General features: G+C 34.6%; 6 protein-coding genes and 1 long non-coding RNA gene across 7 annotated transcripts; 3 read left to right on the top strand and 4 right to left on the bottom strand.

The window, feature by feature from the left end:
* Positions 1 to 21: 21 nt before the first annotated feature.
* On the bottom strand, positions 22 to 2,697 carry LOC118262797 (60S ribosomal protein L5). Its single transcript, XM_035574407.2, has 7 exons — positions 2,531 to 2,697; positions 1,914 to 2,027; positions 1,682 to 1,831; positions 1,324 to 1,484; positions 917 to 1,075; positions 541 to 658; positions 22 to 249 (listed from the first exon to the last, which is right to left on the bottom strand). Exons 1-7 carry the CDS (start codon positions 2,531 to 2,533, stop codon positions 55 to 57), a joined length of 900 nt encoding a protein of 299 aa, XP_035430300.1. The 5' UTR covers positions 2,534 to 2,697; the 3' UTR covers positions 22 to 54.
* Positions 2,698 to 2,880: 183 nt separating this feature from the next.
* On the top strand, positions 2,881 to 5,875 carry LOC118262508 (1-acyl-sn-glycerol-3-phosphate acyltransferase alpha). The gene is made up of 5 exons (XM_035573935.2): positions 2,881 to 3,093; positions 3,194 to 3,327; positions 3,422 to 3,603; positions 3,681 to 3,846; positions 3,929 to 5,875. Exons 1-5 carry the CDS (start codon positions 2,903 to 2,905, stop codon positions 4,081 to 4,083), a joined length of 828 nt encoding a protein of 275 aa, XP_035429828.1. The 5' UTR covers positions 2,881 to 2,902; the 3' UTR covers positions 4,084 to 5,875.
* Positions 4,973 to 9,269, bottom strand: LOC118262507 (protein-associating with the carboxyl-terminal domain of ezrin). Its single transcript, XM_035573934.2, has 7 exons — positions 8,925 to 9,269; positions 8,663 to 8,848; positions 8,429 to 8,568; positions 8,103 to 8,212; positions 7,686 to 8,015; positions 7,388 to 7,575; positions 4,973 to 7,215 (listed from the first exon to the last, which is right to left on the bottom strand). Exons 1-7 carry the CDS (start codon positions 9,135 to 9,137, stop codon positions 6,406 to 6,408), a joined length of 1,977 nt encoding a protein of 658 aa, XP_035429827.2. The 5' UTR covers positions 9,138 to 9,269; the 3' UTR covers positions 4,973 to 6,405.
* A 318-nt stretch (positions 9,270 to 9,587) lies between these two features.
* Positions 9,588 to 10,590, top strand: LOC118262902 (NADH dehydrogenase [ubiquinone] 1 beta subcomplex subunit 8, mitochondrial). The gene is made up of 3 exons (XM_035574559.2): positions 9,588 to 9,755; positions 9,837 to 10,054; positions 10,311 to 10,590. Exons 1-3 carry the CDS (start codon positions 9,665 to 9,667, stop codon positions 10,521 to 10,523), a joined length of 522 nt encoding a protein of 173 aa, XP_035430452.1. The 5' UTR covers positions 9,588 to 9,664; the 3' UTR covers positions 10,524 to 10,590.
* A 692-nt stretch (positions 10,591 to 11,282) lies between these two features.
* On the bottom strand, positions 11,283 to 12,570 carry LOC118262903 (mediator of RNA polymerase II transcription subunit 22). Its single transcript, XM_035574560.2, has 3 exons — positions 12,364 to 12,570; positions 11,981 to 12,082; positions 11,283 to 11,551 (listed from the first exon to the last, which is right to left on the bottom strand). The coding sequence occupies exons 1-3, from the start codon at positions 12,458 to 12,460 to the stop codon at positions 11,334 to 11,336; spliced, it is 417 nt and encodes a 138-aa protein (XP_035430453.1). The 5' UTR covers positions 12,461 to 12,570; the 3' UTR covers positions 11,283 to 11,333.
* A 434-nt stretch (positions 12,571 to 13,004) lies between these two features.
* On the top strand, positions 13,005 to 14,258 carry LOC118262992 (uncharacterized). The gene is made up of 3 exons (XR_004782552.2): positions 13,005 to 13,433; positions 13,522 to 13,671; positions 14,133 to 14,258. It is a non-coding gene; the product is annotated as an uncharacterized LOC118262992 (long non-coding RNA).
* A 1,845-nt stretch (positions 14,259 to 16,103) lies between these two features.
* LOC118263025 (argininosuccinate synthase) lies at positions 16,104 to 19,858 on the bottom strand. Its single transcript, XM_035574765.2, has 9 exons — positions 19,695 to 19,858; positions 19,479 to 19,584; positions 19,141 to 19,386; positions 17,353 to 17,498; positions 17,121 to 17,242; positions 16,888 to 17,039; positions 16,660 to 16,751; positions 16,431 to 16,579; positions 16,104 to 16,319 (listed from the first exon to the last, which is right to left on the bottom strand). Exons 1-9 carry the CDS (start codon positions 19,757 to 19,759, stop codon positions 16,159 to 16,161), a joined length of 1,239 nt encoding a protein of 412 aa, XP_035430658.2. The 5' UTR covers positions 19,760 to 19,858; the 3' UTR covers positions 16,104 to 16,158.
* Positions 19,859 to 20,266: the final 408 nt, after the last annotated feature.

Raw genomic sequence — 20,266 nt, 5'->3', positions numbered from 1 at the left:
AGGAAATAAAAATGCAATTGGTTAAATGGTATAGGCCTGTATTGTTGTTAAAGCCTACGCCTCTGCTTGAGCCTGAAGCCTCTTGATGTAGGATGCCTTCTTCTGCTTGATCCTGTTCTTCCTCTCGGCCAGGGTCAGCTTGCGCTTGTTCCAGCGCTTCTGTTTGCCGGCATCCTTCTTGACTTCCTTCTTCTTGTGGGATGGGTCTGCGCGGATGAGTTCATGTGCTTTCTTGTAAGTGGCTTCAATCTGAAAATTTCCAGTTAATTAGTTTTACTATATGAAGACTATTTTATAGTTTTTAACAGATGCTAAAATTCAAAAGCCAAGATTGGATATTTTTTGTTTGTAAAAATCTTTTTGAGGATTTGAAATTGTTGCAATATTTTAGTACTTAGAATCATACAATATTGTAAGTGTGGATGAAATCATTGCATTACTTTGGTCCAACTTCGACACTGCTCATGCTTTATTACAAGAACAGTAATTTGTTTGGACGTATTTGGGTAGTTTGTTATTGTAATATAGAAGGATACTTACAGCATCAGCATTTACACCGAGCTTAATGTATTTGCTGAATTGTCTCTTGAAGGAGTCCTCATCATCAGCCTCAAGACTGCGCATGTACTCAGCAACATGCAGACCGAAGATGTGTGCTCTGTAAATAATTACATTCATTGTAAAACTTGCATAGTTTGTAAATATAGAGGTTAATTTCGCTTGCTAACAAAATAGATATGTTTTTAAGACCGGTTTCCAAAAGTAAAAATAAACTTTTGATCACAACCAAAAATCCTAAAATATACTATTGCTCCAATAACGCTGACTAAATAATAGATAAACCATTAATTAGAGGATGAATGGAGCTAATATAACTTTTATGTAAAAATATTAAATACTAAAAAATTTTTCTTACCTGTGTACTTCAGCATTGAATTTCTTTGCTTCAGCATCATAACCTGGGAACCTCTTGATGGAGTGAGGGACATTAAGACCACCATCAACTGCACCTTTCATGGCTCCAAACACGCGAGCACCAGTGGTGGTGCGTGCTAGACCCACATCAAGGTAACACCTGTTGACATTGACTTCATTTAGAAAATTGTAATTTTTCTGTAATATTTACCTAAAGGAGGTAAAAGATCAGAATATTACGATACAACAGTTTTTATAGCATTGTACTTGCTTTCAGTCCGCCCGTAATAACTTCATCATTATAGTATTATGATTCAAATGTTATCAAAAACATCTGTTTATCCCAAACAGCTGGACTGACATAAACATATAACTACTCAAACAATAAAAATGTGGTCAATTAGTTACCTGAAGGCGCCTGGTCCAAAATCAACGGGTTCTACATTGTATTCATCACCAGTGACCTCAGTGGCACCGCTGTATAAGGAGTCAAGGCCAAGTCTCTGGAGCAGTCTTCTTGCAAGCAGCAAACCAGTACAGTAGGCTGCAGCATAGTTTGTCAAACCAACCTAAAATAAAAGAGACCTGATTATAACCCCAAGTTGTTATTAAAGCAACTGTCACTAGATTTACATACAAATCTCAGTATTGAACATATAACAACAGGATTTTGTGAGTTTGTACGTCTCTTCAGACCGCCCGTTCAAAATCATCATTGGAAAAGAAAGTTTTTTTGTGTAAGTTTACAGTAGGGAATGTTACTAACCTTGACGCCGTAGCGGGGCAGTTCGTGAGAGTAGGCGGCGCACACAATGTGGTCACCCTCGATACGGGAGTAAGCCACCTGACAGGTCACATCCTTGTTGGACAGACGGACGATCAGGCGGTACTTGGGTGTGTTGTATTTGTTCTTGTCCTGTAAGCAACATCACTAAAATTAGAACTTCGTTTACAATTTGTAACAATGCCATGAAATAGAAATTCAGTAAACAACTTACTTGAACAACGAGGCGTTTACGGGCATAGTAGTCGGTTTTTCCCTCACGACGCCTCTTGAACTTAACTTGGTACCTCTTGAAGTATTGCTTGTTCTTCACGACTTTCACGAAACCCTAAAACATAGCTCCAGTTCAATAGACTGCATATTTCCACAAACATCCATGTTGTGACGAGTTAGGTTATCAGAGACACTTTATAATCATTAGTGCTGCAGTCCAAAACAAAACTGATATTGCAATACACATAAAACATGGTACTGCACATCTATTTTGCCTATTCTACAGCATCAGATGACGCGCATGTGTCGGTGTTTCATCATTTAAGGTTATAAATTGAAATGTTTTGTATTCGAAACATAATTTCTACGAACGTGATTCTAGAGGTTGAAAGATATTGTAGTAACAATTGACAAAGTATTAATAGGTACACAATCTGAAAGTAATCTTTGTCACCCCAACTAACAAGTACAGTGGTAACATAAACTTTCTGACATGGCTCACAAAATATCAATCCATATTTTCACAATCACTGCTTATAATTGCAATAACATTTGATTAAGAACACAAGATATAACCACACTAAATGAAACTGTAAATATTTTAGCAACATTGCTCACCATTTTTATTTATTCCTAAAACAATTTAGGAATCTGGCGTCCGAGAAAGGACACCACCGGAAAAAGAAACTTTGGTTAGAAATGACACATGACGTTTATTAAGGTGTTGCCATTAATTTATATTTATGAACAATAATACAATGTAAAAAAATAGAGTGGTGGCTTATTAAAATAATCATGTTTTAATTGAAAATAACGCTCTATAGAACACCAAATATACACTCACTTACTTATTTATTTTACAATTATTGTAGATTTTTTCAACTTAAACTCAGTGACAATAAATAATTATTATTTTCGTGAAACCAATATTCTTACCAATATTTTTATAGTGGTAACCTTTAAATTAAATGTCAAATTAAATTCTTCGTTATGGCTTCCTCCTATTCATATCCTGAATTATTTTTGGCGGGTTTTATATTTACCTTGCCCTTTTTATATGAAAAAAGCAATGTTTTCCGATATTACTTGAAATTTTTCCTCTACTACGCTTATGTGTTAATCACTTGCACAGTGCTATTGCCCGTAGTATTAATATATCCTCGCGACGTAACAAACCTAATGTAAGATATCGATTTATTTATTATTTCGTGTTGGTTAATGTAGACTATTCCCGAATGATATTTACAGAACTAATTATATAAACTTTCTGTAATTTTTCAGAGTTGCTTCCAGATTTTGTCGTTATGCCTCATATATAGTAGGTATAGAATGGGAGTTGAGGGGGATGGAACATTGGAACTCTGAACAATGCTATATTGTGATATCTAATCATCAAAGCTCATTAGATATATTAGGTAAAAATAATTCTTAATTTTTGGAATAAATTATTTAATAGAATAATATACAAATAATATTTTTTCATTCATTATTTTCTCTTATTATTCTCAGGCATGTTTGAAATGTGGCCACGCATGAAACGCTGCACTGTCGTGGCGAAGAGACCTTTAATGTTTACTGGTGCATTTGGTTTTGGAGCTTGGCTCTCTGGACTAGTATTTATTGACCGGTTAAGAACAGAGCGAGCTCGACAACTAATGAAGGATGCTACTCAAAGAGTCATAAAAGAAAAAGTAAGTATCATTAATATTGAACCAGTTGATTATTTATCGTGAATTTTATTTTCATAAACTTCATTGTGATTTTCTAGACAAAGCTATGGATATTCCCAGAAGGGGCAAGATTTAACAAAGGCAGTATACAGGCATTCAAGAAAGGAGCATTTTATTTAGCTATTGATGCTCAGATACCAATTATGCCAGTTGTATTTAGTCAATACTATTTCCTTGACAGTGAGACCAAGACATTTGAACCAGGTATGTTATAATATTACCTATATGAAAAAAAAATATTAGTGTAAAATTTAAAATTCATAAAATAATCGATTTTTTATTACAGGAAAAGTTGTCATCACTACACTGCCTCCTATCCCAACAAGTGGAATGACTCGCAATGATGTTGAAAGATTATCTGAAATAGCTCGCCAGCAAATGATTGATGTTTTCCATGAGACCTCCAAAGACTTGGTCATGCAAAAGAAAATTGCTATTTAAAACTATCCATAAACACCTCCAATTAATTGATGTAAATCAAATCTAAAAAGTATTTCCTAGAATCTCATCTTAGAAAATTAAGTGCTATTTATTAGTTTTTTTTAACATTTTATTATTGTTTGATTGATTGTAGTCATTAGGATGTGAGGTATTTGTAAATTCTCTAAACATGTACACATCAAATGTTGTATATTACTCATGAAAATGTGAACATGTGGAGATATTTGAAGACAAGTGCCAATCATTCACTTTATGGCTAGTTAATTAAGTTTACTCCAAGAAGCCATAATGTAGTTATATAACTGTGTTGTTCCTTTTACAAACCTCTAGTCGTTTTTTTTATTTGTTTAGTGAGATGTAGTATAAGAGGATTATTTCCTATTTCTAGTCCTATTTTTATTTGTAAGTTTTACCTGTTTACCCATTTTGTTGACTGATATTATATAAAAATGTTTGTTCTTCCTTTATGCCTTTAGAATGTTAAAGTATCTTATATTGTAAGTAACTCAATTGTTTATTATTATTGCATAAGTAGTTGTTAGTAATTTCACAAGCAAATCAAGAAAATGGTTTACATAAGTCTGCCAGTGATATTATATTCACTTGATAAAAACACCCTTTATAGTTAGAAATAACTGTCATGTATATAATTTTATTGTAATAAGCATGTCGCAATAGAGACGAGTGGAAGGGGGGTAGAGAGGACGCTGCCCTGCAGTGGGACGACCATGGCTGAAAATAAAATAAAAATAAATAAAGCATGTCGCAATATATCTGGTGCTTATTTTTACTGTCATGGTTATGATATACCAATCAGTAGCTATGAGACAAATAATCTAGACACAATTTGCCTAAAATTTAACCCTAGGTGTTAATTAAATAAAACAAGTTTAGAGAATCTTAGATAAATATTTATTTGGCTAAGCCAATGATTCTAAAATGCAATGTAATTTAATGCGTTTGGGCTGTATGCTCGTAAGATATACAAAAGCGTCGATTCTCTTGTACAAACAATTAATTTGTATGTGTAATGTACTGATAATACAAAAAATACAGATTTCTATTAAATATTTTCTATTCAAGTTTATTTGAAAATCTAACTAGTAACAGAGAGCAAGGGTTCTATTGTTTGAAGAGAATCGACGCCTATGGCGAGGTTGTGAGATTGTCACATAACACGAGGCTTATTTGATTAATATCAAGAACTTGAAACAATTTCGAACAAGCCTATTGAAACACCTCTAAGCTTTGTGTGTACTATGATGAAGCTAAGGATGGACAGAGCTTAATGTAGGTTATGTTGAAATTTAAGAGAGCAATAGTATGAAAATCCAGATTTATAAATTTGTTAGTTCTCGCTCTTGTAGAGATAGTATGCCTCTAGAGGACATTATAGATTCAATTTTATACTTAGCATGTAACTATTTGAATACTGACACTTTTATAACCACTGTTACAGTAACTTGTCCAAAGTATTAATCAGTAGGAATCAAAAAAGGTTTAATCATTACTTGCGCTAGATTGACGCAATTATTTTGTTTTCATACTTTTTCGCTTTCTTAAATCTTCACAACTATCTGCTTATTAGTTACAACTGTACTGTCAAATACATTTTGATACACAATGCACATAATTATGCAAAATTCGTGGTTATAAAACCTGCATCACTAGTTCGTCACAAGCAATAAAGTTCATAATCTATGTATCATAAACCTGAATGTTTGCTATAAGATTGTGATTTAATAGTTCTTGTGCGAGAGAAAGAAGAAATAAATTGCACATACAATAAAAACAGTGTTTTACTCTTACATTTTCACATATGTATTTATAAGAATGTATCCATTTTTACTTTCTAAAACACAACGTTTGATAATTCAACCTACTATTCAACGCGCCTAAACAGTATGTTCGTTTTTTATATAAATCACACAAGTACTTATTTGAATTATGAAAATAGCGGAGTGCCAGCTCTGTGCTATCATTAATTTCAATATGAAAGTACAAAAATCGTTAACCAATAAATAGGAATGTAAACCAAGGTCGTTAATATGCGTTTCATAATTACGGCATAATGGCGAGATAAAATAATAATTACAATATGACCACAATAATATGGTACAATAAATTTGTGTATAGGTCTGATCTAATCGTTATTTAACATACTATAATTTTCTAATCTCATATAAATATTTGATTTACAAATATGTACATATATCTTATATATAACAGAAGTACTGAAACAATATTTTTCGTTTGTAGATTTCTTGTATAACAAAATATCCTATAAAGAATTGTAATTATGCAATCTCAATCAATTCTCTACTAATCATTCCAACTCTCGCCCCAGCCTTCATTCTCATCGATATTTTCATCTGGAACAAAGTTTAATTTGCTGCTTACGTTTTCAGAATTTTGAGCAATATTTACAACAGCTGGCTTCTCAATTACAGGTGCCATATCAGCAAAAAAATCGAACTCATCTGAACCCTTTTTCGAATAATCGAATTTCTGATTTTTTATGTCTAATTCAGAAATATCTACTATGTTCTTTTTTGCCTGCATTGCAGCTTTTTGCAATAATGTTGTTCTTGATTCAGACACAATTTTTGAATTAGCATCTGAGTTTGAAGGAATTTTATCATCCACAGTTTCAATGTTGACTAGTTGTCCAATTTTATTATTTTCTTCGAATATTGGAGAATCAGGTTTAGTTGTCAACTGACGATTATCCCAGTCACTCCAGTCATCTTCACTATCTGCTTTCTGTTTTGTGTGTAATTCTGTTGATATAATTTCGTCATCCAAGGATTCCCCACCAACAGGCGAAGGCCTTTCATTTAATGTTAAAGTCTTATCAAATGAAATTAATTCATTTCTATCATCACTTTCATATATCTCCTCAGAACAAGGTAGATCTCGTAAAGATTTTGCTAAATAAACATTATTTTCGGTTAATGGACTGGCTCCAGGTAGCAGAGATTTTGGTTTTGAATTAGGTCTACCATCTGTGAAAAATTTTGATCTTTTTCCACCTATGACAGTGTCAGCTCCTAATATTGGTACCAACTCACTTAAACATATTAAAGTTGCTGATACTAAACTGTCGTCTGTGTCCTTTATCCCCAAAAGTAACTGCAACAATTAAAAGATAAACATTTAAACAATGTATCATTTGTAAAATAACTATCTTCTATTTTTAATTATGTTTTTGAATCAAAAAGGTTAAATAAAACTGACACTAAAATTTCTAAAGATCTAGCATGTAATATATCATCTATTTATACAATAAGACTGGCATAATTACCTCAGGAAGGATATGTTGAGACAGTTCTTCATGCGAGAAGACATGTACAAACTTTGAAAAATGTCTCAAAAGTAACATTCTTATTTGACTATCCCTCACTCCAAATAACTGCATAAGTCTGGGTTTAATGTGTTCTTTGAACACATTGAGACTAAAAAAGCCTGGTACTTCACCATGAGTAATGCGATCTGGAATTTGTAAAACAAAAACATTAAATTGACTGTATTTTTTAAGTATCCCCATTAACTTAATTTTTTTAACGTAATATTAAGTATATGACTAGTATCTAGTATATTACCATTTTTAGGTTTAAGAATAAAAGGAATGACATCTTTTCTCGCAGTTTGGTCCAACATTGTGAGCCTGGATAGTAAAAGACCGCCCAGTTGCTTGGCTACAGTTTCTTCATCATAACATTTCAGATTGTCTAAAATATTTGCAAAAAACTGGCACCTTTCTTCTTCTGATTTCAAAGGAAGGAAATTGAGAAATTTGTATATAGAAATAAATTCATGATTGAAAAAGTTGTGTTGTAATACTTCTGATAAGTTGGGCCTTTTGGCAGGATTTTGATGTTGTAAGCAATCTCTACAGTATTTCTTGAATTCTTTTAAATGTGGCACTTCATCTGAAAGTAAAAGGAAAACATAAGACCATTTTTCATAACAAATAAATAGGATGATATACTTATAGGATATTTCAATTAATTACATACCATCTTTGCATTCTTTGAAAACATCATCCACTAATACTGCAAATGCATATTGGTCCACTTTAGTAGTAATCTCATATGAGTCTTCATTGGGATCTACTGCTTTGTCATACCTAGGCAGACAAAAGTCATAATAAATGATTACCTCATGCAATCAAAAGCAAAACTTTATTATCTAGAATTAAATACTTATCTGAGTTACCTTGGTCTTTAATGTGATATCTAACAGATTATCAAGAAAGTAAGTTTGAAGTATAATTAAGTATTATTAAAGTAAATAATATAGTAAAATATAGTATAAATATATAACTAGTGTAAATAAATTATACCTGTGAATCCTTGCATGTCTCAGATAAGCTGCTGTTAGTTCAGAAAAGGCGCACAGGTACTGCAGTCCTCCCAGCTTCCACTGACCGTCTCCAGTAACATATATTGCGGACACACTCACATTATTGTGAGACATACCAGCCTATGAAGAGAAAGTATATTTCATATCTTAATAGTATCAAACAATCTGACACAGACATTAATTCCGAGCAATGTTCAATATGGAATGCACATACCTGCTCATGAATAAACACCAAAGCTCTCAAAATATTGTTCAGTCCTATGCATATTTGGAGTGGTGTTAAGGATGGAAGGATATGTGACAGTGGCTGCACATACTCTGTAGCTAAGTGAAGAGTAGAACGCTGTTGCCAAGCTGAGATATATCGAACAATACACGGATGGCGGTACTTCAGAAGATTCTAAAAAGAACATTGAAGATTTGTATACCAGAGTCAAGTCATACACATAAATATATAACACACGATGATTACATACGTTTGAAAACTTTTCCAGTGGTGTTGATATCGACCACAGAGGCCCAACTGCAGCTTCTCCTTTGAAAACTGAAACTGATCCATCGCCTTTCAGGCTGAAATATCTGCAGCTATCATTAATTGTAGCCTGATAGTGGCACCAAAAATCGGTAACTTCTATAGCCTTCTCTTCAATTTCTAGGCCACTTAACTGTGAACTCTCGTTACCCATCATTTAGGATTTTACTTGTTTAATCAAACATTTATATCATTTCAATTTTTAATTAATATGAGGAAAGGAAAACTAGTATCAACAAAATGTTCAACGTGACAGTCCGAAACTTGGTTGAATACTGTGACAGCTGATTATCTGTCATTAATTGACATGTCAATAATAGAGATGGGCGATTTTTATCCATTTTGACTATTATCAGCAATATTAGCGATGCGGACGAGTACTTCAACGCCTAACGAGAATTTTTATTTTATTTTAGTTTTATGTTAGTGTTTGTTCCTTTTTTTAGGTATTTTGAAGTTGTAAAATTAAATAATGTGTAAGTTATCGTTATAATTTACTTCGAATAAATCAAAAAACCGAAAAATTGCCCATCGTGTAGTCGTGTTCGAGTCTGCTACTTTTACATTTGTGGTAAAATTCTTTTTTGTATATTTATAATGTCAATTTGACTTTGTGTCATAATTGTCATTGTCAAACATTAATGTCAAACTGTCCATATTTTTTAGGTGGTGTTATTAGCAAAAATGGCATCGAATTTATTAAAAAAAGCCATCTTTTCTAACCCTGTCTCTGTAAGAAAGACACTTGGGATATTCTGCAATGCTACACGAAACCGTAAGGCTTAAGTCCATTAGCATTAATTCCTTTACTGTTTTTATTTCTAGTGTTATGATTGTTACGTCATTTTCATTTTAGATTGGAACTATCAATACCAGCCCGGTCCTTACCCGAAGACTCCTGAGGCGCGTGAGGCTGCGGCAAAAAAATATGGCATGAGCATTGAGGAGTACCAACCTTACCCCGAACATATGGGCTATGGTGATTACCCGAAGTTACCTGACATTGGAGAGGATTCTAAGGACCCACACTACCCTTATGATAACCCTGAGCTAAAGAGGAACTTTAACGAACCTGTAAGCAAACTATGTTTTACTAAAGAAATCAAACATTATAGAATTTAGTTAAATAATCATTAATATTTATTTTTGTTTATTAAATTACTAAAATCTACTATACAAAATAACTAAATACTATCTATATGATTTATATTCTAAGATAATGTTAGGTAAATATTAGAGAATGGGCTATTTGGATAGGGATATATCTTACTTAATAAAATTTAGTGGTAAAGAAAAATATGTAATTATGAAATAATTTGTTTCATTACAGATTCATGCACGAATGGAAATATTTGGTGGTGACCGTTATGACCCTTCAATGAAACGCAGGTTTTCAGTGCTCCACCAAGCAATCTGGTTCTTCGGTGTGGTCGGCGGATCTTATGCACTGTACACCTTTTTGGAAGATTACAAGGTTGGCAGGCCTGTTACTTGCAAGCAGTACCCAGCTAATGGACCTCACTATTCATTTGCAACCAACTAAACATCTGTTATTCTTCGATATTTAGAATTATAATTTATTAGCTTCAATAAAACAATTTGAGTTTTAAGTTATATCTTTTATTGTTTTACCTTTTATGATAATTCATGCTGTGATTAAAGTTATTGAATCTTTAGACAAGGACCTATCTTAACAATGTAGATTGTGGACATGAATTCCATTATAATTTTTCTTCAAATATATTTATTTCAAATCTACACACCATAACAGTTACACCCAATGCAATAATGTGTCACTTCATATGTTATTGTGAGTAGAGACTTATTAAATACACATACAAATAGACATATTAACCTTTCGTATGCCGTATATAAGACAACAATAGAAAATACATTGTGTCTCGCATAGATCTGCGTTCCGGCACACAACCAGTTAAACTATGACATAGGCTTCTTTCTATCTGCAAGGTTTAAAGACTGTGCGAGCACTTTTTCATCAGGGATCCTGCTTTTTTTATGGAATAGGTGGCAAACAAGCAGACGAGTCATGTGATGGTAAGAGTATAATAAGTATAGGGGACACCACCCATTGACACCTGCAACACCAGAGGTCACAGGTGCATTGCCAGCCTCTTAAAAAAGAGTATGCTCTTTTCTTGAAGGTTGTATAGTCTGTTAAACTAATACAGGTTCAGGAGCCAATGTTCATTAGAAATCTGTTCTCTATGTATTTGTTTCTTATAACAGAAGTAACACTAATACAGATGTAAGGTAAAATATATAATTGTATAACACAAATCAATTAAAAAAAAAGGAATATTATTATTTATTATAACTTAATTATACATGAATTTCACTTATATATACTAGTAAAATATTCATCTTCCAAATCATAGAGATCAGCTGCAATATCATCTCGGAGTGACATGAGTTTTTGATCACATTCTTGTTGCTTTGTTCGGAACAGTTTGGAGTTTTGTGTTATAGCCTCATTCACTGATGGGAAATCATTCAGTATTAAGTATTGTTTTATATCTGATACCAACTTCATTAAGGATTCACCAGCTCTCACTGAAAAATAAAGGATAAATAAAGATCTTTAGTTTCTTTAGTGATAAAAAAACTTTACATGTTTATATAGAAAATTTTCTGCCCATGCCTTTGCCCACACATAATAGCTCTTGTGATATAGAAAATGGCCTAAGTGTTATTTCAGACCATAATCTACCTCTGTTCCAAATCTTGATCCTTTCAGCAGTTTTGTTGTGAAGCAGTAACAAACAAACAAATGTTTACATTTATAATATTACTATGATTCTACTGACAAACTTATTATCCTTTCTCATAAATGGGGCTAATGTTGTCGGTCAATATACATAAATCTCTTGTATTATTTAAATACTGACTGATATACAACATATATCCAAAGCTACTGAATGCAAGGTAGCTGAAATTTGGCACAACTGATGAATAAAATGGGATTAGGAAAGAAAAACTTACCAATGTTAGCTGCTCGGACTTGCATTTCAAATGTGTCCTGTTCAATTTGTGTCATTCTATTGAGTTGGGTTTCATTTTCAAGTTTTGCAAGCTTGATGATCTCTAAACAACAAACATGACATTATCATAATATGTTACACATATTTTATTATGACAATAACATCTCGTAAGAATCATCACTATAATATTATATAAAGTTCTCAGTGGTGCAAACAACTTTTGTTCTCACTCAACACTAAGTTATTACTAAAACGAAACACCTTGGTTAACATATAACAAAACATGCATGGAATACTGACTGTATATTGTAGTATAAACATTATATTATTTTATGAACATAGAAAAATTTACCACAAAAGGAACCGATCAAGCATTGTATTTACCTTCAAAATTTTCTAGCATACTTTTGACGTCTTCCTTTAACCTAGTTGTGTAGGATTTCAGCAGGGCTTCTTTATTTTGAGGCAAATTTCTTTGCATTTTGATTGATAGTATAAATAAATATTCAAAGCGAGTCACACACTGTTTTTGTTTAGTACACAATCAATGAATGCAACACAGACATTACAGACAGACAATTATGTCAATCATGAGTGACATTTAATGTCAAACGGCGGTTTTGATAGTGCTGTGGAATTCGATACTTTCCGATACTTTTTATAGTCGATTAATTTTATCTTTGCCAATAATGTTTTAGTTTTATGATCGAAATAGATTACTTATAAGTGCCTATCTAAAATGAAAATCTAAGCTACCGTGCCGTGTTATCAAAGAATATAATAAGTATAGGATGTAATAGGGAGCGATGTAAATGCCATTCATAATAATCCATCATCATATTAAACTAATGAGTATTTTACATATTTATTGATGTTATCTTTTAGTTTTATTAAAATGCATAGTTAACTTAAAAATATATTCCACAACTTCCACAAGCCATAGCTCTGCTGATGCCAAAAAACACTGACAAAAACAAAGATTTTATTTCTTTTTCGAAACGGTTCTTGTCTTTGGTAAGCGATCTAGTTTTGAATTTAAAAACTTAGTATACTTTTTGGCCAAAGAGTAAGTTAGTATAGGGGAGGGAAAGCCAAAACTTCCCATCGAAATCAACATATAAGAGGCTTTGTAGGGTTGGTTGTTTGGTTATCTGGCCGGCGGAATCGGAAACAATAATGGAGGATGTACTACCTCAGGAACCAACGCCAGCGGTGGACCCACCACAGCAGGAGGAGGTACCGACACAGGAGGTGGTACAACCACTTCAAGGGGAATTACCTCCTCCTGTACTTCCTCGTCAACGTTCACGCCGGCGACGTGGTATTACCAAGGAGGAGGCTCGCCAGCAACTCATAGAATTAAGCAAAAAAAAATTGGAAATCGAAAGAAAAAATTCCGAAGCATTGAAACAAATACTTGTTGCAATTAATAAAATTGCTGATAAAATCGACATGTAATATTTCTTAGCTTAGCTTCCTAAAAATAATATAATCATGTTCATAAATAATATAATATAAATCTATAATAAAATTACTCTCTAGGATTACCTACGTGAGGCGGAGTGACGACGGCGCTCCTAACAACTAACTCAACTCTCAATTCATTGGCGCTACGTTTCGCAGCCTGTCCACAGTGAGGCTGTGACTGTTGCATAGTTGCTTCATGCACCAACTCGTTCTCTGACAATTGAGGTAGGTACCTACTTTAATATTTGCATTGATACTCATATTATGCAACCCTGTTCAAGCATTGACTATGGAGGCTGCTACTATAGGTATATAAATAATGTAAGATATGGTGTACCATATATTATAATGGTTATTATTACCACCACCATAATCTCTATAATATTTATTGTCCAGTGTCCTTGTATGACTTGTTGTAATAGGCTTTTGGAGAGGCTGGAAAGGTGTTGAAATTGTAGTCATCATATTATCTTCTCAGGGTGTAGCCAGAATCAGAATTAAAATCCACTTTGTAAACTGTTCAGAATTACATTTATATTTATTATTTCTACATACCAAGTAACCATACAGACTCATTTCGATTAATTTCCTCCATTTATGGTTTCAGTGGATGGCTCTCCCAAATAAATAAATATACACTGATTATCTCCATGTCTGCATTGCTAATCTTAAATATTTTGTTTCAGATTGTGATTTATTGAAGAAGAATGAAGAAGCTCTTACACAATTATAGTTATTAAGTTTTTTGTTTTATTATAATTCATATTACATTACTTTTGTTACTTTTGATTGAAATAAATTCTTATAATTAATATGAGTTTTTTATTAATTGCACAAGAGAATGGTATTTTTTTTCTGCAGTAATATGTCTCTTCACGTTCCCCAGGGCGAATAACAATCTATATTAATAACATAGATGCAATCTGTACAGCCCAACATGCCCACAAAAACAAAGTATCTAAAACATTTACAAACCTAGTTAATACATTTAAAGTTTCACTATGTCTTATTTGGTTGGTTGAGAGGTTGTGTAATATTAAATAAAGATTGCTTGCTATTTGTTTTGATTGAACAATTTTAGCAAATTTTGGAACTGACTGACTGGAAATAAGAGTTCATAATACGGCCCCAGAACAAAGTATACAATATCAGACTTTGTGCTGCCTGCCGCTATACTATTTCCAAGAAACCGAAAAATATCTTTATTTTTTAATGTTGCCCCACACTAGGATTTTCCCCTGTGTCGTGGTTGCGTTTACAAACATACAAGTTCAAACACCCAGACTCGAAACTACAATTTGTGGACCCAGAGTTGTTCCGTGCGGGAATCGAACCCGCTACACGTTGCACGGCAGCCAGTTACCCAGCCACCGCACCAACCGTGCAGTCAAAATCCAATCATTGCTAACCCGGGATTCGAACCCATTCGATAGTCTTTACAGGGGTTCCCTCTATCTGGCAGAATTTTAATGCTCCGAAATTTGTTTGGCATAACACACTTGGCAGAATCTTCTTTAAACGAATATACATATGGCATAAAAATCATTTAATATAATTATTGTTTTGTCGAATGTTTATATGTCCGAATTTACAAAGGCATACTTTTCAGATGGTAGAATTTTATTTCGCATAATTACGTTTGGCAAAGCTTAATTTTGCATAATTTTGTTTCACATAACGTTTATTTAGAGCGACGATTGTTTGGCATAATTTCACTTGGCATAATAAGAATATGGTAGAATAAAAGTTAGTGAAGTGACAGAACCGAATCGCTGCAAAACCGACTGCACGTAGTCTTGTTTGTCCTACCCCTAGAGTGCAATTTAAAATCGCGTAGGCGCGGAGGGGCGAGGCGGCCCGCGGGCTGAGGAGCAGGCGGCTATGGAGGTTGCGGTGGTGAGCGAAAGCCGTCTGCGACGATTAGCGCGCGTGGGGCCGCCGGAGCCCCGCAGCGCCGGAGCCGTGACAGAAACCATGCTTGCTTGCATGCTGTTTGCTTGCTGCATGCTTGCTTGCATGCTGCTTGCTTGCTTGCATGCTGTTTGCTTGCTGCATGCTTGCTTGCATGCTGCTTGCTTGCTTGCATGCTGCTTGCTTGCTTGCATGCTTGCATGCATGCTGCATGCTTGCTTGCATGCTGCTTGCTTGCTTGTTTGCATGCTGCATGCTTGCTTGCATGCTGCTTGCTTGCTTGCTTGTTTGCATGCTTGCTTGCATGCTTGTTTGCTTGCTTGCATGCTGCATGCTTGCTTGTATGCTGCATGCTTGCGTGATAGATGAGTCTTTCAATTATTATGGATATTAAAAGTATGCCAAAAGACGATGGTTCTACCTTTCAATTATTATGCGTATCAATTTATGCCTAAAGATGATTCTGACTTACAAAATTATGCGTTTTTAATGTATTACAAATGATGGTATACCAAATGATTTTCTGCGAAATGAAGTTTCTGCCATGCGTTGTTATGCAAAATAAAATTATGACCAAAAAAATTCTACTAATAAAGGTAGACCCCCTTTACAGGCTTTTAAATTAATTTATGTAAAATTATAATGGGATAACGAGGAATATGTTCCTCTATATACCGTACTTATTATACTTTAGGAACCTGTTTTGTTATGCGATGCTTACAGATTTTATAAAATAAAAATGCAAATGTGGTAAAGAAGAATTTAATAGGCAACTTTTAATGGACTGCTAGCTTTTGTTTATTATTTTGATTGTTTCGAAAATCTGGCATATTCCTTTAGACGAAGAGCATTGATATTAATGAATCCAGTGCTGTCTTCAGGTGAGAATCCTCCAGCAATATCCATTGATACTAAATCTTTATTATACAAACTTGCTGAACTCTTTCTTGCTAATATAGTCACTGTAATCAAACATTGACAAAAAGTGTAAGTAACAATTCAATTCACAAAAAACGTCGTAAGAAAATGATATGGGCCTAAAAAATGATATGGGCCTAAATAAAATTACTTACCATTTCCCCTATAGATGTGAACGGTAACCATTCCGTTCACAGTTTCTTGGGACAACTCCAAGCATTTGCGCGTGTAAGTGGCTTCAGGTGAGAACCAAAATCCATTGTAAACAAAATCAGCCATTTTGTCTTGCAGGTATTTCTTTACTCTGAAAGTTATGTTAAATTGTTATTTAAGTCATTTGTGTATTGTTTTATATTATAAAGAAAAATGTAAGACGAGATTTACCTCAACACTTCTCTATCGAGAGCATAGGCCTCCATATCGACATGGGCTATATGGAGGATTGTTCCTGCCGGCGTTTCGTATAATCCACGAGACTGCAAAATAAGTACATTGTATTTCGTTAATATTATTTCTCTCCGTCCATTTTTGTAGAGTAGGCGGGTAAGTTATTTGATAGTTTGATAGATATTTTATAAATGTATATTCTACAAATATTAGGTAGTATTTTACCTTCAATCCAAGGAATCGGTTTTCCACAATGTCAATACGTCCCACTCCATGTTGACCACCTAACTTGTTCAAGGTTTGAACTATGGCTAGTGGATCAGTCAATACCAGAGACTTTTCGTGACCACTGGGAATGCGAACGGATACTGGAAGTCCTGTTGAATACATAAAAATGTATAATTCATTTATTCATAAAACGTACAATCTGGGTAGATAAATAGATAGTAGGTACTTACCTTTTTCAAAATTGATATCGATCACACTGGGATAATCCTCAGCCTGCTTTAAATCGCGCGTAATTTTGAAAATACCACTAGGAGGTATTGCACCAGGATCTTCTAGGACACCGGATTCGTAACTGAATTAGATAATAGTATTAATATAACAATATTACAAAACTTTATCGATTACATAAAGATTAGAGAGTTAGTTATACAAGATATTTTTTATTCTAAAATATTCGCTTACCTAATGTGCATAATATTTTCGTCAGTTGACCAGGGTTCTTTAGGAGTTGCTGATACGGGAATGTTTTCCTGTTTCGCAAATTCAATAAGGTCACTTCTCCCTTGGAACCGTTCGAAAAATTCTGGAAGCCTCCAAGGAGCTATCACCTAAGAAAAAGATTTAGGATCATAAGAACTTTTAGGTATTTGATGCAGTGGCGTAGCGTGAGTGTCGGCCGCCCGGGGCGGAAGACAATTTTGCCGCCCCGGACTTATTTAGGTATTTTAATTTAATGCATACTACACATTACATACATTCATAATAGAGAACTTTTCGGCGAGAACAGTCATGAATCAGAGCACTCCCCGTGGTATAGGCGATATAATGTACAACGAAGCTACATCTCTACGCATTGCCAAAGTGTCAAGTCGGTTTTAAATTTCCTGCCACTTAACAATCCGATTCGCACGCCGCTGAACGCGGTCCAGAGGATGAACCTGGTACTGGGGTGCCCCCGCCCACAGATGAGACTAGTATTCCATATGGGGCCGAACCTGCGCCTTATATAGAAGCAGGCGATGGGCTGGAGTGAAATGCTGCCTCGATCTGTTGAGCACACCAAGCTTTTTCGAGGCTAATTTAGCCTTATCCTCTAGATGACCACGGATATGGACGTCGTTTGAAATGTTGTTGCCAAGTATCCCAATTCTAATACCGGACTAAACACGCCGACCTGTGTCTTAGTAGGGTTAAACTGGAACATATTAAGTTCACCCCAATCTGAGATTCTCCGCAAAGAAGTTTCGATTTCAGACACAAGTCTGTTTCGGTTCTCGATGACGTTTTCCCGAGAAATGTTAGCGCGGCCGGTATAATAGGCATCACCTGTACTGTCATCCGCATAACAATGAATGCTGCTGATTTGCAACATATCATTGATATGGAGGAGGAACAGCACAGGTAGGTGATAGCACGCAGCCTTGAGGGACACCTGCGTTTACAGACAGAGTCGGAGCATTCCCCGTCGACAACGACCTTAATGCTTCTGTCTGCAAGGAAGCAGTAGACCCATTCGCACAATTTCTCGGGAAGACCATAGGAAGAAATTTTTCATCAAAATTAACCGTTTGAAAGTTAGACGTTTCTAAAGTGGAAAAATGAGTGTCGCCCCCCCCCTCTAACTTTTAAAATAAGAGAAGGAGAAAAGAAAAATAAATATATGCTGTAGATTTCAATAGAAACTAGCAACGAAAATTGGTTTAAACCAGATATCATTATTAGTTTTTAAGAAATAAAACATTTTCGAAAACCGCAAACATAACTTTGCCGTTCATACAAACACTATGTAAAACCATGTTATTTTACAACTTTTATATCTGTGGCGTCAAGGTAAAAGGGGATGAGTCATAAATTTTGAAAAATGAGTTAATGACACATTTGGATAAAATAAATGAATTTATTTTACGGTAAAAAGGAGATAAGTCAATTAAATTGTTTAAAATTTCGGGACTACGTCTAAAGAGTAAGCTCATTTTATTCGGTTCAAATTTGTACAGTCAACTCTATCTAAAGGTTCCCTCTCGGCGGGCAGGACCACTCGTTAAAGGTTCCATCCCCACTATCACTACTTTCTCCGATCTCTAGTTGCGACAAAAATGGTTGAAATATTTACAAAATATTTTTATTATTTATTGTTTAAAATTTGCCGCCCCCTAAAAAGTGCCGCCCGGGGCGGGCCGCCCCTGCCGCCCCCACTACGCTACGCCACTGATTTGATGACCTTTATAAGTCATATTATTTTGTGCTCACCTTTCCTTCAGGCCAGAGTGAATAAGCGCTCAATTCAAATCTGACTTGATCATTACCCTTGCCTGTAGCACCATGAGAAATATATTTAGCTCCTAGTTTTTTAGCAGCGTTGACTAAGCCAACGGTAATACAGGGTCGCGCTAGAGAGGTTCCCAAATAATAACGATTTTCGTAAACCAGACCCATTTGCACGGCCGGTAACATGTAGTTGGATATGAATTCTTTACGAAGATCTTCAACGATCACCTAAAGGAGAACAAAATAAATAAATATAAAATATAAGAACAACGAAATAAATATTTTTTCAAAGGAAGGTAGGTGCACCATAAAGTACTCACGTCTTTAGCTCCCACACCCAAAGCCTTTTCCCTGGCTTTTTTGAAATCTTCGTTTTGACCGACATCGGCCATATAGCATACCACATCGTAATTTTTCTGGATTAACCTGACAATTGAGGAATTAATTGATATTATATTATAGGTACCAGGTTGAAAACCAAGTGATCTATCTACTGTAGGTAGGTAATTAGTTAATTTAGAGTTTTGGTATCTTACCATTTTAGAATGCAACTGGTATCCAAACCACCAGAATAAGCTAATATTACGAGATCTTTCGCCATGTCGTTTTTGTAACGGTATCACTCGTTGACTGGTGTCTATTATTTGAAAGCGACGATGAACTGTCGCATTTTCATTGATAACCCTAAGGTTAACATAATAGTGAAGTCTCTCTCATTGTTGATAGATATAGACCAGACGTTTATAAGTTATAAATATAATTATTTGTTTTATTGAAATTGTTCATAGCTTGTGATGCTACCCAACTACCTACATTAGACATACAAGAGACATTCATCCTAATTATGACTTCAGATTTTAACAAGCCGAGAATCGAACATGTTTTTTCGAATTTGGTAGTCGTGGCCTAAGCTATAACCTAGAACATACAGTAAGGCCAAGCCCTTGTGAAATGTAACGAAACATGGGTCTGTGGTTGGCCACAGAAGAGAGCCATGCTTCAGCATGAATGATCCAATAGACCAGGGTACCAAAACCAGATAATTATGGCGTTACAACAATCGATATTATGTTTCGCTCTATAAAGTAGTAGACAAAGTACAAATTGT

The sequence above is a fragment of the Spodoptera frugiperda genome, chromosome 12, assembly GCF_023101765.2.
Source record: "Spodoptera frugiperda isolate SF20-4 chromosome 12, AGI-APGP_CSIRO_Sfru_2.0, whole genome shotgun sequence".
NCBI lineage: Eukaryota > Metazoa > Arthropoda > Insecta > Lepidoptera > Noctuidae > Spodoptera > Spodoptera frugiperda.
The sequence above is the reverse complement of the archived record's forward strand: the minus strand, read 5'-3'. Positions and strand labels throughout refer to the sequence as shown.

Bases quoted from the DNA above. Each gene is read 5' to 3' on its own strand.
- LOC118262903 (XM_035574560.2), bottom strand. From the start codon at position 12,460: ATGCAAAGAAATTTGCCTCAAAATAAAGAAGCCCTGCTGAAATCCTAC. The intron at 12,083-12,363 runs GTAAATACAATG...TTTGTTGTTTAG, and splicing joins TATGCTAGAAAATTTTGAAG to AGATCATCAAGCTTGCAAAA. The intron at 11,552-11,980 runs GTAAGTTTTTCT...TTTATTTTTCAG, and splicing joins AGTCCGAGCAGCTAACATTG to TGAGAGCTGGTGAATCCTTA.
- LOC118262507 (XM_035573934.2), bottom strand. From the start codon at position 9,137: ATGATGGGTAACGAGAGTTCACAGTTAAGTGGCCTAGAAATTGAAGAG. The intron at 8,569-8,662 runs GTATGTGCATTC...TTCTCTTCATAG, and splicing joins TGGTGTTTATTCATGAGCAG to GCTGGTATGTCTCACAATAA. The intron at 8,213-8,428 runs GTATAATTTATT...TTGTCTGCCTAG, and splicing joins AGACATGCAAGGATTCACAG to GTATGACAAAGCAGTAGATC.
- LOC118262797 (XM_035574407.2), bottom strand. The intron at 1,832-1,913 runs GTAAGTTGTTTA...TGTTGCTTACAG, and splicing joins GTAAACGCCTCGTTGTTCAA to GACAAGAACAAATACAACAC. The intron at 1,485-1,681 runs GTTAGTAACATT...CTTTTATTTTAG, and splicing joins TGCCCCGCTACGGCGTCAAG to GTTGGTTTGACAAACTATGC.
- LOC118262902 (XM_035574559.2), top strand. From the start codon at position 9,665: ATGGCATCGAATTTATTAAAAAAAGCCATCTTTTCTAACCCTGTCTCT. The intron at 9,756-9,836 runs GTAAGGCTTAAG...TTTTCATTTTAG, and splicing joins CTGCAATGCTACACGAAACC to ATTGGAACTATCAATACCAG. The intron at 10,055-10,310 runs GTAAGCAAACTA...GTTTCATTACAG, and splicing joins AGAGGAACTTTAACGAACCT to ATTCATGCACGAATGGAAAT.
- LOC118263025 (XM_035574765.2), bottom strand. From the start codon at position 19,759: ATGGCGAAAGATCTCGTAATATTAGCTTATTCTGGTGGTTTGGATACC. The intron at 17,499-19,140 runs GTGAGCACAAAA...TCTTTTTCTTAG, and splicing joins CACTCTGGCCTGAAGGAAAG to GTGATAGCTCCTTGGAGGCT. The intron at 16,320-16,430 runs GTAAGTAATTTT...GTTTGATTACAG, and splicing joins TCACATCTATAGGGGAAATG to TGACTATATTAGCAAGAAAG.
- LOC118262508 (XM_035573935.2), top strand. From the start codon at position 2,903: ATGGCTTCCTCCTATTCATATCCTGAATTATTTTTGGCGGGTTTTATA. The intron at 3,094-3,193 runs GTAAGATATCGA...GTAATTTTTCAG, and splicing joins CGCGACGTAACAAACCTAAT to AGTTGCTTCCAGATTTTGTC. The intron at 3,328-3,421 runs GTAAAAATAATT...TATTATTCTCAG, and splicing joins AAGCTCATTAGATATATTAG to GCATGTTTGAAATGTGGCCA.